Source organism: Crocodylus siamensis, chromosome 3, assembly GCF_052110815.1.
Source record: "Crocodylus siamensis isolate JL-2025a chromosome 3, ASM5211081v1, whole genome shotgun sequence".
Classification (NCBI taxonomy): domain Eukaryota; kingdom Metazoa; phylum Chordata; order Crocodylia; family Crocodylidae; genus Crocodylus; species Crocodylus siamensis.
The window spans coordinates 215,246,209-215,262,058 of NC_143397.1; the positions used below are offsets into that span (position 1 = coordinate 215,246,209).

The 15,850-nt window shown below is 37.8% G+C and overlaps 1 protein-coding gene across 1 annotated transcript in view; it reads right to left on the reverse strand.

Moving 5' to 3' along the window:
- Positions 1-5,502: 5,502 nt before the first annotated feature.
- The window catches only part of PIP4P2 (phosphatidylinositol-4,5-bisphosphate 4-phosphatase 2), a 50,672-nt gene continuing 40,324 nt past the window's right edge, over positions 5,503-15,850 (reverse strand). Inside the window, exons 6-7 of the mRNA XM_090040316.1 lie at positions 11,239-11,329; positions 5,503-7,093 (exon numbers count right to left, since the gene is read on the reverse strand). Coding sequence (XP_089896442.1) covers positions 6,950-7,093; positions 11,239-11,329 — 235 coding nt within the window. The 3' untranslated portion in view covers positions 5,503-6,949. The remainder of the gene's footprint in view (positions 7,094-11,238; positions 11,330-15,850) is intronic.

A 15,850-nucleotide genomic window follows, 5' to 3' on the forward strand; every position in this document is an offset into this window, starting at 1 on the left:
AAATATGCTATTGTTAGTTTTGGCTATTTTATTTATTTGCTAAGGAAAGAAATCTGTAGTTCACTCCCCCAAACAAACAGAAATAATTATGCCAACAGCATTCTGTTTCACAAGCGTAAGAGAGATAAAATCTGCCCCGACCTGTGCAGTACACATTTTTTTAAATGGTTTAAAACATGATAAACTATAATTTTATTTAACTAAGTCTTAAGTATATAAAGCATCATCATAAATACTAGAAATCAAACACAATCTTTTTATGCAGGGTGCTAAGACTTTCAAGGGCTAAACTCTAAGCAGGGGGCAAGATGCTTGTTCTCCTCACTCACTCCACCTTCCTCCCTACTGCCTGCCCCCCTGCAGCAGCGTGAGGGATGAATTAAAGACAAGCCTCCAATAATTAGATTCCATACACAGAAAATTACATCAAACGTATACATTTTCCATGTACAGATCTAATTATCGTGGGGGTGGTAAATAATTCAGGGTCATCTTAAATTCAAGTAAATTCAATATTCCTCACACACTAATAACTAAATCAGTGCACCTGAGATTTTACAAGCTATATCAATTCCCATGTGAAAATCAGGATTAATCATGCAGTCGGCAAATAAATCCTATTTCTCATACTTCCAAAAACATCCTCATTTTTTTTTTTAAAGACTATGCTTAGCCTTTTTCCCCACTACCAAAATAACATCAAACTAAAAATGTGTCATAAATATAGATTTGAAACAATACAAAAGGGTAAGAGTCTCTTATATTTGCTTTGAAATAATTGTTTCAGTATTTCTTTTCAAACTGGTCCAAATTCTGTTGCCATTTGTTCTTTCACCGAGATTCATGCACAATCTTTTATGGACCTTCTGGACTCCAGCCTGATGGCCCTGCTGGACCACATGGTGCTTCCAAATTGGTGCAGGAAGATGGATTGGATGACCTTTGAGATCATTCTTAAGCTTATGATTCTAACAGGAAATATTACTAATTTTAAGAACATTAGATTTTTATAACCAATTGATAGTTTTACCAAAGACATATCTATGTACCCAAGAGTACAATTTCCAACATGTCCTTCACCACACACATTTTTGTCCAGATAAATCGGCGTTAACTAAATAACCATAGTTTAGCAAATATCAGGCCTCTAAAATGCATCATTAAACAGGTTTTTTTTCTTTTATTTGATTTTAAATGCCCTGAAGCTCCAGTAACTGAGGCTCAAGAAATTAGTTAAATATTGGAAGTCTGTTAGGAAAAAACTGTCTAAACACAAATAATTTACTGGAGAGATGCTACTACTTTGTAGATAGTAGCATAAACTTTATAGGATTTTTTGTTCTAAAATTTACCATTAGCAGTACATGGCCAAATTTAAGGTGCTGTATACACATTTCTAGCCATACAAAATTCAGAGATGAAGCTGAAATCTCTGAAGATGAGAAATAACTGATTTGTCACCAAATTATCTCTTTTTTTCCCTTTAATTGCGAAGGGACTTTGAGGTACAAGTGAATATTATTATTATTATTTTGCTAACAACACAGGTATAAGAAAAATGAAAGTGAATGTGAAATGATTTCTTATCCACTCAGAGATGACAAATACTAGCATCTTCTGTTCAATAAAAAGCCCTCATAAATAAAAAATGCAGTAAGTTTTCATTTTTTTCCCCCCTTCTTTTTATGTCAGGACTAAATAACTATAATAAAGCCTTGCAAATATTTCTACTTCATAAATAGGTGGGGGAGCATGTCTCTGGTGAGAGGCTTTTGTATACTGACAGAGTTCAACTCCTAAAAGCTGTTAAGAGTGCATTGGTTTATGGTTATTCTTTGCCATTTAATAACTGCAAACAGCAACTTGTACTCATTCCTTGGAATTGGAGTGGTGCATGTATTGCTAACAATTTTTTGAAATGAAAAACCTCTCCTCCTGACATTATACATAAACAATTTTACAAGGATTATAAATGGCTCTCTCTTGAGCAGGAAAATGTAGGCTTCAACTGAAATGCCTAAATTTATAAGGAAAACTGACTGAACCAAGCCAAAAAGTATTTGATCAATTTCTGGTACTATAGAGTTCCAAGATTTGAGATACCAATAACCAAAAACAGTTCCAGAAAATAATTAATATAATGAAATACATGAATTTGACTCACTTTCCCTTTAACCTGTAGTAAATTATGGGTTAGGGTTTTTTTTAAGTAAATTGTTGATTTTAAAAACAGTTACAAGAAAGGAATCCTAGGAATAGAGGCAGCAAGAAAGTTTTGTTTTTCCTATTCATATTTGCTATCTACCTACCTACCTACCTACAACTTTAGTGCATAATACTCATCATTGTAGTATCTGAATACCTTCCAAGTAAAATTAAAAACCAAGAGTGAAGTTCCTAATGGACTTCTTTGAGTTCTAACCCTTCCCTTTTAATTGTTTTTGCTTGTTTTTTATGAATTCTATTCAGGATATAGATTTTGATACGTTTTGATCCTTTTTAATTGTCCTCTCTCCCCTCTGCCCCTTTTTTCTCTCTCCTCTTTTTCTTCTCTCACTCTCATTACAACATGCGTACAAAAAAAAAAAATATACACACACATACACACACACACAACAAAAGTTTTATTTTTTGTCACCAGGTTTAGTTTTAGAAAACCTGGTATTTCTTGTAAAAAAAAAAAGAAAAGAAAAGAAAAAATCCCAACATTTATGATTATTAACTACCATATTAATATGCATTGCATTCTGCCAAGTACCTCCAGTCCTGGTTTTATTTTTCTGGCATACTGGCACTGCAACAACCTACCAGTCAGATGTTGCAGGTTTTTTGGCACTCTGCCAAAAAACTTTGTCTACTCCTCTCCTACAGGGAAGGCTCTAGGTTCCAGACTACTGTGGAAGTATATTCCATAGCCAAACCCACCTAACCAGGAATGTTTTTTCTCTCCAATTCTCTGGGCTTCGCAATCTGCATTGTCCCAGAGGTACACAGCTTATAGTATGCAGATAAAATCTCCGTCTTAAAATGTGCCTCAATTGATTCAGCTCGAAAAAGTTCTTAAACTGGCATCAGAAGCTACCTAGAAATCAAAGGAACTTTAACATGGGCATGACATGCTCGCGGCAGCCATGACAAAGGCAGCCACATTCTGTCTTTTTTTGTATACTACCTTTTAAAATACAGATCCAGAATGCATAACAACCTATATAAACAGATACCTTGAGCAAAAATGACAGAAACAGAAAGAAGGTGATTTGTGGATTCATGGCAACATGGACACTTTCCAACAATCAAGTGCCCACACTCCCATTTCCCCCACAAAGCAGTTCAGTCAAATATTCATTATTTTAAAAACTAAGATTTTTCAACCAACTTGTACCAATTTTTTTTTTTTTTTTAAAGATTGCAGTTATACCCATGTTTCTGACCATTTCTGCACAGGCAAAGCCACATATGCTTTATCTGGCAAGGGCACCTTCCTGTAGTCTGCAGAGGTTCTTAATGCCACATGTCGCAGAACACAATCAAGAATCACAGAGAAAAGGGGCAAGCCTCTGGCTCTGAGGTCCTGGCTTTTCTCTATTACTGGCAATCTATAGCACCCCCACCCCAAAAAGCTCTCTCTTTTTGGTTAGCCAACAGGAAATAAGGTTTTTTGTTTTTTCAAAGCATGTGGAGCAGGGGGTGGTTGGGAAGCAGTCTCTGCAGCCTATTGCCATCTCTCCCTAGAGTGAAAAGTGCATCCAGATGTCATACTATTTACATCAATTATTTACATCAAAGAAAGCTCAGTCTCTTCACCACAGTAACCAGAAGAATGTACTTGAAAAGGTAGCCAGAGTTAGGCAAGACTTCCTAGGAAGTTTGCAATGGTGGATACAAAACAAAGTTACACTGATATCTGGGTAAGTACACAGATATTAACATTTCTCAAGCAACACCAAGGGAGATGCCAAGATGAATGCTGGACAACCAGCCTGTTAAATGGCCAACTGCTCTTGACCTACTGTTATGTTTTTGAAGGAAGTTTAAATAGACTGCAAGATATTTTTAAAAATAATTGCTCACTTGTACCATCTGAAATTTATAAAAGCACTACACAATTTCATGTCAGTCTAACTACATGGAGGCCAGAGGGTTTTTGTTTTGTTTTTGGTTGTGTATCATCTGCTTAGTGTTAATGGTTATAATCAGAATAAGATTACTTGTGGAAAGTTGAGAACTGCGATACAACTTAGCAGCAGGTTTTGGTGTCTGTCCCAGTTGCCATCTACTCGCAAGCCAACATATTCCTACAGCAGCTAAGACTCCCTGGTCTTATTGAAATCTATGGCGAAAATCCCATCAATGTCAGAGGAGCAAAATCAACTGTTAAGGTTCATAAGGACCAAGTGGATAAAATTTTCATTATAAAAAACTGATGGTAAATTATATTATTTTACAGTAATGATGCTTAATGATTCATCCTGCACAGAAGAGAAACAAGTCCTGCACGGTGATCCTAATCCATGTGAGAGATAAAGATTTTATCCCTTTAAGGAAAGGAAAAAGATGTGGAAGGAAGAAAGAATGAACAGCTGAAAAAGACAAAGAAAATGGATGGATGCTGAAGGAGGCTTGCTGTTTTTGTTCATTTGACTTTCTATCAAGGTTTTTTCCTTATATTACGTAAGCACAACTCTCACCAATTCATGGAATAATTTTCTACACAGTCCAAATCTTTGTTTAACCTGAGAATGCAGACAGCACCAATGCTTTGAAATAGTAGACAGCTGGAAGAGGCATTCTGGGTTCAAATTGCAGTGACTAAGAGAGAGAATCTAACCCATCACTTTCCAGCCACTTTAGAATCACAGGGTCAGAAGAGACTTGAAGGGTCATTTAGTCCACTCCCCATCCCAGAGACGCTCATCTGGCCTCTTTTAGAAAATCTCTGATGAAGGATATTCTGTAACTTCCTGAGGCAGCTTGTTCTATTATCCCATTGCTCTTACAGGTAGGAAGCTTTTCCTGAGATTTAATTTAAATCTGTTTTGCTCTCGTTTAAACTGGTTGCTTCTTGTCCTGAGGACTGGCAAACAACACTTCTCCATCTTCTTTATAGCAGCCTTTCAAATATTTGGAAACTGCTTCCATGTCTCTTCATCTCCTTTTCTCTTAAGTGAACATAAACTTACCTGGTATAGCTTGTATTCCAACACCTTCTCTTTGTTGCTAATTCTGGGCCCACTCCAGTTTCTCTACATCCTTCTTATAATAGTGACACCCACACTTTGGCAGAAGCCTATTCAGCCTCAAGTTAGGGGGTATTATCACCTCCCATGTCATGCATACAGTGCTGTTGTCACTGAAAACCAAGCATATTTGTATTTGTTTGGAGACGGCACTTGCAGACGAGGGGGTGACCACATATTTCCTATACTGCATCTGCATTCCTTCTGTGTCATTTAGATTGTTCTAATTACAAGGTTATACAACTTCTATATAGAACCAAAAATATCAATTTGATAATAATCTTTATTAGTTTATTTTAAAAGGTACCTTGTAATCCTGAGCTACTGCTTTTGTACATTTATCATCATACAAAGACATGTCATTTACAGTTTGAAGAATACATTTATTGTGCTCCAAAATCCTCATCTGAATGTCACTTTGTCCTAACAGGAACATAGACAATTTAAAATATTACGTGTATCCCTGGAACATTCACATTGTTTTGCTCATCTGACCCCGTTATCTAATGACTATTGTGTTCTAAACTGCTCAGGACGTTCCTTCTGAATTCAGCAAAAAGTGTTTTTAAAACTGTTAAGATGGGCAGTGCAAGAACTGGTCCCTTAATCCTTTGGGAATACATCATTAGAAAATCAATTTCTGTTTCCGTATTCTCTTGAGAGAACCAATGTTAAATTGACCAACTGTATTTTGATGGAATAGTCCAAGTAACAGTTCACTAATTTTCATATTATAGTAGTCAGTGTAAAGTTACAGTTTCTCCCTTTGCAGTGACCAGTGCATAATTCTCCCAAAAAAGGAAATGTCTGCCATGATCAGCTGAAAGTAAGAGGAAACCCACCATCACCTTATCTTCACCTAAATGACATTTAAGTAATATAAAACAAGTCATATGAAATGCTTCCCTTAGACCCTGTGTAAAGGAACTCATACAAATAACCAGAGTTAAGTTCCATAAATCCAATCATGGCTTTTAGGATTTGCCTGTAAAAAACAAAACATTAATAAGTCCCAGGATCCTTGAGAAAAACATTTATCCAAGTTAAATTCCAATACAGGATAAATGGATAATTTCTGTTCTTTAACTGGATTACCAAAATATTGCATCTCTCTACCTGAAAATCTGAAAGCACACAGTGTTTACAAATGTTCTCTTCAGCAACAATTTCAGTTCCCAAAAGTACACTCTTATATTTCACTTCTGGAATAAGGTCACTATGATCTTAGGTAAAATGTACAGTAAGCATTTCAAGCAAAATGCTTATTGCTTAGATTTTAAAGCAAGCCACTTTAGTACAGTTGTAATTAAAATGCAAGTACAAATGTAAAGCTACTGTAGAAACACTTATAAACACCTCTTGCTTTTGAATACTTACTGATCACTTAAAGAATGGTGCAGGCTGATTTTAAAATAATAAAAAGGAACTGTAAAACGATACCGTTTGTTGGAATGAAATTCAACAATACTTAAGACAGGTGTATGGACATGTAAACAAAGCTTTAGTATTCAGAGCTTGGGAATCTAGCAGCAAAACAACCCATTTGCATATAATGTAGTGCAATAAACATTTGTTTTTAGAAGATCCCAAGGCTTAAAACTACTTTTAACAGAATAGAATCCTTACAGGAAAACAGTTGAAAAATGTCCAACATGTAGAATCCAGAACTAGTAGAGAGACCGTCTCACCTGCTACAATCTACCAATATAAGTCTATGCAAAACTGTGCTCTGGATAACTGACTTTTATGGCTCCCCAGTAACAGGCTCGAATAAGGCAGATTAAGCCTAAGAGGTAAGCAATAGCCCAAGAAACATATGTTGCATGAAAACGCGTGGCGAAGTCTTGTGTACCAACCTGGAAAAGAAAAAGAGAGCATCAGATACACAACAGTCTGGGTTCTTGGAGGACACTAGTGTTTCTTTAAAGATATTATTTTTTAAGTATAAACCGTCACGAGTTAACTGCCTTTTTTTTTTTAATACTCCCAGCGATATAGCATATTAATTCTTTAGAGTACATTATACCAATATTATAAGTGATGTCAAACATGTAAGCTGTTTTTTTTTTAAATCCAGCAAGTTTCTTGTTTTTACTCACTTTAATATAGCAAATCCTCCATTAATTTAAGCATGCAAACAGCTTGTTTTCCCACTACTAAGTTAAGAAGGCTAAGGGGGAAGTGTACACCCCCATAATGGTCAAAGTAAAAATAAATGCAGTTTACAGAGGCAGTAGATGATTTCATCTGCATACACATGAAAGGTGAAGGCAATATGGCTTACCTAGGAATGATACTGTAAGGGGCATATAAAAGACATTGTAGAAGATGAGGAGCTGCAAGATGCGAAAAAGCACACTGGGATGCAAAAACCTTAACTTATGCCAAAACAGTGTTGCATGTTCAGTGCTCCAGAATGAAACCAGTTTTTACCACTGCCCAATCCTAGGCATAACACTAATTGGGTAGATCAAAGAATTAAGTCTGCTATTTTTAATTTTCCTGGGTGGCCCATTATTTTAGTTAGATTTGGCCAAATCAAAGCATCGAGCCAGCCTTTTATACATCTTTCATTATTTTCTGTACTTCTACTTTGATCAGTTTTATTCATTTCATCTGTAAAAATACTTCTAAATTTTGTAATTTTCCTTCCTATTCAAATCCTCCTGTTATTTTTACCTTTCTCTGAACTCATTCTATTCCTGCTACATTCATTTTACAATGGCGTGATCAGAAACTAGCATAGTATTCAATAGCTAGTACCACTGATTCATATAATGGCTATTTTATATATACACTATTAATTTATGTACTTTTATTAATATAGCCCAAGATCTTGTTTGATTCTTTGATCACAACAGCATATTGATCAGATATTTTCTCTGAGATTTTTTCCTGTGTGTTTGCAGATATTAGAACCCATTAGTTTCTTTAAGGTGGCTAATTACTCATTACAATGTGCCTCACTACATATTTGCATTAGTCATTGTATGGGTCAATTGCATAGCTTCATAGGTCCTTCTTAAAAATTCCTCACAAAGTTTTTAGTGCAACAGAAGTCAGGTCTATACTACTGCTTTCTGCCAGAATAGCTATATCAGCCAAAGGTCCAAAGATTCCTAGATTTCTTGCTGGGGTCTCTTGATCCCAGATGACTTCCTGCCTATGGCAGGGGGAGGGAAGGGGCGGTGCTGGACCAGATCATCTCTTGAGGTCCCTTCCAGCCCCTAATGTCTATGAAATCTATGAAAAAGGTTTCAATTCCAACTAACATCAGAGTCCTATTGTATTTTTTTAAAAACTAAGAGGTGTGGTTTTATAAGTACAGCTTGTTTCATTCATGGGTGGTGGTTTTATTGTACTTTTACAAAGTGCAATTTCAGTGGTATAGCTGCATCCATAAGAATACTATGCCAATATAGTGTACGTGTAGTCTTATACTAATGAAATGCTCTAGCAGAGATTACTTGCAGACTATTAATAACATTACACACAATCATAATTGGATCCAAAATGCACACTTTCATTTTAGTTATAAGTATGCTTTTAATGGTTAGTGAATGATGTAACCATACCAAGTTTATATATTATGATGTTGCAGTTATATATTCAGACCAAGGCCTGACTGGTAGGCTCTGAGGGAGGCACAAAAGAACTTAATACTAATACATTTTTAACCATGTTGTTTGAAAAACAGATAGGAGAGGTATTTACTTAAATACAAGGCAAGGTCACCCTCCACCACAAATCAGCATGGGGGGGGGGGAGCCCCTCATCTTACATCTACATACAAGGAAACTTCATTAAATACATCGTCTATCATTAATCTGCTGCCAAAAACAGAATGTACTCAGTAATGAAAACCAACTGTGAAGTTCATTAAATGCACCCAACACTGAGCATAACTATAAAACCCATTATTCATATTGGGCAAACGCAAGTGTGCATGCATGTCCCTTAAAAATAAAAATAGGTGGGTGTTCCCCCCTCAGGGAACTGGCACCAGGCCTGAAGGTACTGCACTACCAGGCCAGGACTGGGAGGGCCAGAGTCAGCCCCAACACCCTTTCCTTGGTGCCAAAAAAGCTATATTTCATCTTGGCCAAAAAGGCCAACATGCTATAGGGGCCAATCTATTACAAGGACAAGTTAGTACAACCTTTCTGAATAAAATGTATGTTAGTGGCCATTGTGCATAGTCCCCCTCAGCACCTATTCTTTTTCAAGTCACAGTGAACAACTACACTGAATACATTTAGACTTCTTCACTTTCACAGCTAAGCTGCACCTTTCCCATTTCCAAAGATCCCTGTTTCTTCACCAGCCTTAATGTCTGGCAAACATCAAATAGGGCCCCAGAATCCCCCAGTTGCCCCATCTCTCAGCCTGTTGCATATGATTAGTATGGGCTGGCCCTCCATGAGGTGCAAGTGGACCAGGCTGTATGTGCAGGTGAGGCACAGGCCATTTTTGGAGGATCCCAAGACTCAGGACGAGACCAAGCAGGGGCTAATCAGCATATATCTCTCCTTTGTGAGGGTCTCTGGAGTACACATACATACTGAGCAGAGCTGACCTATGGGGTCACCATGGCTTGAAATGCTGTTAACACTGCTCAGGTCTAGCCCAATGAATTTTATGGTAAATCATAAGTCTTTTGGCTTTGGACTAATCATGCATAGTTCGTACTATATATAAGTAGGTGCAAAAATGCTGCTTAAGTGTGTTTATGGAGTACCTCTGCTAAAACTTGCAGCAATTTCAGAAGAGGTAAAATGCATCAGTTCTGACTGAACTAAGCCTGTGGGTTATATATATGCAGATTACTTCAGGTGTTTTTATTTCAAGGCCAGTATTTTCAAGTTTCCTCCTTACTTCTATGCTCCTAGGGATAGCAGGGTCTGACAGTAAGGAGGGGGGGGGGGAAGGGTCTGCAGAGGGAATAAACTGTGGGGGGGGCAGAGGGCAAGGGGACTACCTGACCTCCAAATTTAATTTTCCCTGTGGTAGCAGTGCAAGTGGGACAAATTCAAGTTAAACCTCCAATAACTAAATTCTATGCCTGGAACATTATAAAAGTTTATACATGTTTCATATATAGAATCTAATTGTTGGGGGTCATCTTATATTTGAGTAAATAAGGTCATCTATGGACAAATGGACACAATCCAGTCCAGTCCAGAAAGCCTGAAATAATAGTAAGCCAAGTGAAAATTAAGACTCCTTTCTCCAAATGTTTCACCTTCCCTAACGGTGCTTTTCAAGGATCACTGAGGAAGCAGTCTAGGCTTACACAGCAGGGAGGCAGGCAGGAAGCTAGGAAGAATTCTGATGGAAATCTACCTAATCCTTATGAAATGAGGGTGTTCTGGCAGCATATTTCAGATTTCAAGTCAACATTTTAAGTGGAAAATGTCTGGCCAGCTGCAGTTAGTTCATCTTGCCCTTAGTGCCCTCTCAGTCCCTAAGAGCAGGCCAGTGAGCATACGGAAAGTGATGAAGCAGCCCAACTGTGGGAACATTTCAATGTTTCCAAAATGAAAATACTCTGAAATTTATTTCTGTGAAAAATTAAACATTTGCCTTTTTGTCCCAATCAGGACAACATTCCCTAACTCTGCAAGAGGCAAGGATTTCTTAGGGCAATATCTTTTATTGGACCAACAATTTAGTTGGGATAGAGTTAGATAGTTGGTCTAATAAAAGATATCACCCTGCATAATTCCTGGACCATCACAGCTACATCAGCTTAACGTTCCCTAACTAAGTTTTTCTTCTGCAGACATTTCAGTTTGCCACAAAGCTCTAAGCAGAACCTTACAGAAACCTTCCTGCCTTTTTTTTATTTATTTAAAGATGTGTGCTAAAATAGGAGTTTCTGCTCAATAGTGGTCAGACAGTACTAAAATGTCAGAACTGAAGAAATGCTACTGAGATGCTGAGAGTTGAGAAAACAGTGGGGGCCTCTGTGAAAATTAGTATTGAAAAATACATTACTCACAGTTAGTCCAACTCCAATGAAAATGCATATCATTCCAATAGTAATGTATGCACAGCAGCGCCTTCTTGGTAGTGCACTTCCAACAGAGGAACTGCAGATGAATAGCATGTAAGAGCCAAACAAAATGAGTTATTAGACAGTAAAACACAGCCCATATACACACACAAATCATGTTGAAGCAATAAAGTTGTAGGCCAAGCTTATTACTAGACTAAATAAGTGTAATGCTTTTGAGAATTAGTCTTCCTGTAAGCAGAGTATATCAGAGGAGAACTGTGTCAAGACGAAGATTATCAACCATCTAGTGTCTTAACCAACATAGTATTGTGTTAAGGAGAGAAATTATAGTTCTACGCCTTATGACTGCCTGATGTGCCTGTGCCTGTGCATCGCCTGAATTATCCAAGTCTCTTTTTTAAAACAAAAATTATCAAAACACTGAATTACACTAAAACTATTAGAGGTCATCACTGGTGTTCTCCTCTTTTCTCTGAAACTGTCCTTCTGTCATAGAACATACAAGAACTGAAAATACTCCGTATTATTCACTAAAATAAAAAAAAAGGGTTCTCAATGAAGACTTGATCCTCTGACACCCATATGACCACCCACTGAAATAGCTGAAAAGATGCTTATATGTTATTGTCGCCTTCCTGGTTTCCTTTTTTATTTGGATTGGTAGACTTGGTCCCTGAATGAATGTCAGGAGTGACCACACTACGACTAATGAGCTGGATGCAGCTTCTAGGTAGTTTAATGAAATAAATAAATAGTTTAATGAAATAAATAAATCTTTTTCTGTTTATTTTTTTTGTATTTTTGATTTTCTTTATTTCTTATTATTTGTTCTGGGAACTCATTTAAAATTAGAACACATTATTCTTTGAGCTGTAGGGCTATGTGCAGATCATTGACTCCAGAGCATGCTGGTTTTGAAAGCTGTGCGTCTTGTGCCTCTTAGCGACATCAAAGTTTTAACTTGCAGCAGGAAGGGTTAGGAAGTTTGGCCAGTATTCAGTGCAAGGCTATATTATGCTGAAATACATTGTGAACACCAACTTCAAGACCAACAGTAAGTAGTGCCTTTGTGAGCTTACTAATATACATAAAAACTCTGAATCAGGGTAGCTATAAAACACTTGGGCTAGATATAGACATTCAAGAAGTCAGAGGCAGAATAGATCTAAAATTACAAAATTTTCTGTAAGTAGCGTAGTTTAGATCAGTAGTAAACAGACCATACATTCGCCCTTTGGTTGTGGGGAAGTGGGGAGAAGGGTTCTGCCATTTTTAAACCAGCGTGTATGTGCTGAACTTCTGTCCTGTTAGATGTATATGCCAGTTTCTGATCACTTGTACCAGTAAAACTGGAATGTCTGTACCTGGCCTTGATGTTTGGTAAGTATTAGGTGCAGAGCGTCTCAGCCTGACTCGTCTTTGTGCCATATAGGCATATCCCAAATATGTCCTTCCTTCATCATGTCTGGTTCAGTCAAAGCAGAGATTGTAATAGATATGAGAGTTTAGTTATTCAGCAGGAGTGGATGAGATTCTCACTTATTAGCAAGGGAGAATAACAGATTTTAAAATTAATCCTTCACTACTTCTAGGTTACAACGATGCAATTAACCTGTAAGTTGCTTAGCTGGTACAGATGGTACAAGTTCTAGGGAATGAGATTGCAGAACATTTCCACTTAAGCAGTGGCCCACCAAACTGAGCAACAATACTGAACAAATAATGTGCTGCAGGCAATAATCAGGCTTTAATCTTCCCATCGAGTTAAATTTAACTTTTTAATCCTTTGGGACAGTGAACAATACAGGGTCTTACAGGCATGTTGCCCATAAGCTATGGGTGGGAACCCCCAATTTAAGGTCTGCACTAAGAGACATTTAGAGTTCTCCTGCCATTACTATGTGCAGCTATGGTACTCTTAAAAGTCTGAAGAGGAATAACCATGAGTATCCAAGAAATATTTGTACAAAGAAAAACAACATAGAGAGTTAGGGGCAGAAGCAGGAGTGAAACCCAGAAATCCCAACTCCTTCACCCCATCTCATATCACTTAACTATTTCCTATCTCCAATGCCAAAGTTTATCCTAGCACAAGTAATTCAATTCAGTTTAAAATAAGGTTACCTAAATTAAGAAGAAAATATTTTGGTGTGCTACCAAATAAGTCTTGAACAGTCTTTCCGATTCCATGAAAAAAACCCTTTGGCTCAAGGCTTCAGCATGATTTGCGAGACAACAAAATATATTATTTTAGATGTTTTAAATCTATTATTAAAAGACTAAAATAACTAGAAATCACATTCTATCTTCAAAGCGTGATAAGTCTTTAAACTCTACCATCTCCTAAAGTAATTATTTACAAAACAGTTTCCTGAAAGAATGTCTCCACTGTCAAAAGAACTCTGCGTGATTTCTTCTTAAAAAGCATGAAAGTATTGACGTTTTTCTACTAGTCATGAAACATGAAAATATTTACTTACATAAAAAAGGGGAATTACACTTGTGAACATTAACCTTTAAGTCCATTTCAAGTAGCTATGTGAATCATAATCATTTCCAGGTTTCCAATTAAGATATACTACAAATTAACTGCACAAATTGCCATCAGTGAGCAAAGTAAACAAATCCCTTGAAAGCTGCACTACAAACACTTTGAGGAAGGCACCTTGTCTTCAAACCTGCCAACCTAAATAAATCTGACTAGAGCACTGCTCTTGCAATTCCTTTCTAAAACTGGCTAATAAAGGTCTAAGAAACAAAACAGAAAGAATCATGGGATCACAGGAAAGTAGGGCTGAGAGAGACCTCACGAGGTGAACTCATCCAGTCCCTGCTCAAGGCAAGATCATCCCTGACTAAAAACCATTCCAGCCAAGTGTCTGTCCAGCCTGCTCTTGGAAATCTTCAAGAATGAAGATACCTTATGTAGCCTGTTCCAATGACTGACCATCCTCATAGTTAGATTGGATGGGACCGACTAACAGCAAACTACTGAAACTTATAGAACAGCGGTGGGCAATTATTTTGGGCAGAGGGCTGCTTGCTAAGTTTTGGCAAGCCATCGAGGGCTGCATGACAGGCAGTCAGGGACAGATTAATATTAATTTTCTAAATTTTTTTTAGGGGCCCCCGTGGGCTGCATAGAATGGCCTGGCAGGCTGCATTTTGCCCACCCGTGTTACAGAAGGATATGCGACATCTCCACAAAACTAATACTTTTAGTTATATTTGTTTTGAGTATTAGGAGACCTAACACCAAAAGTATAACCAGCCCAAATCACAATCTTTTGCATGGATGCTTAAGTATTCTTCCATCCCCCTGTCCTACTTTAAGTATTCTTAATCCATTGCCATTTCTCTGCTGCTTTTAAGTTATGTAGTGAACAGAAGAAAAAGTATCTCTCTATTAATTGCCCTATTGCTACATGGCAACTTTTGGAGTGAGAGGCAAATGGCAGTAAGCACAACTGTAAGCCCAGCCCAGTACAGACCAGAACAATTTCAGGTAGAACATTTTATTAAAGACGAGTTTAGGATAGTGACCTCAAAATTTTGAAGCAGCACCTGAAATACTGCAAAGAGTATAACCAGACCAGCTTTTTGTACAAAGTTTGTAAAGGCACCAGGTTAGTTCTACTAGTTTGGTCTTTAACTTTCCCCTAACAGGGTGGTAGGGCAAGTGTGTTTGGTACCATGAAAAGTACTCTGATTTTTTAGTTCTATGACTTGGTCTGATTGACTATCCACATTTCAGTTTTAGTTTAGCAAGTATTATTGCCATCAGTCACTGGACCCTAGATAAATAGAAAAAGAGAGTTATCCAGCACATTACAAACTTCATTTGCTGCCACTTAATGTTTTAATACCCGTGTTTTAAACAATAAGGTTACACATGAGCCAGTGAGCTAAAATCATTCAAATTCAATGCAAATAAATGAAGGTGGGGAAAAAAAAAAAGCCACTTCCATCTTCACTAGATTCTGAAGTGAGCCAGCGTTACTGTCTGGTAGATGGGTGAGAGATCCCATTAAAGAGAGAGAGAGAAACTTTATCTACTGCCAAAGGGACACTAAACACCAGCAGTGCCTAAACTGTTTTTTGGCTGTACCAATGGCTGGAGCCAGTCTCATACGCTGTGTCCAGATGAGCCCAGACATGCAGTATGTGTCACTGCAAACGCATTTGTGGCACCACACTGCACATGCATGTCTTCCTCATTCTGCTTTGCAGCATGGGGATGTTTTCTGATCTCAGGAGATCTGAGTGAAAAAATACCCATGGCAAAAAAAAAAAAAAAAAAAAGTAGGGTGATGCACATGGTGGCAACATGCACCATCCAAAAACCAGAGTCTGACTGGCTGGAGCCACGCTTGTTCCAGCTGTTGGCCAGGCTCCTAGCTGTGGGAAATGTGCTGCAGCTGCAGCACCCTGAGGCCCCCAGGACCCCAAGTAAGACTGCTGGAGCTAGCACAGTTGCTGGCCCCAGCCCCTCCTACCCCACCCAGGGTAACCTGCCATGTGCCAGAGGGCGCATAGCATGGGCACTCCTCAGGGACGAATAGCAGCAACACGAGGAGTGTCATTGCTACTTGTT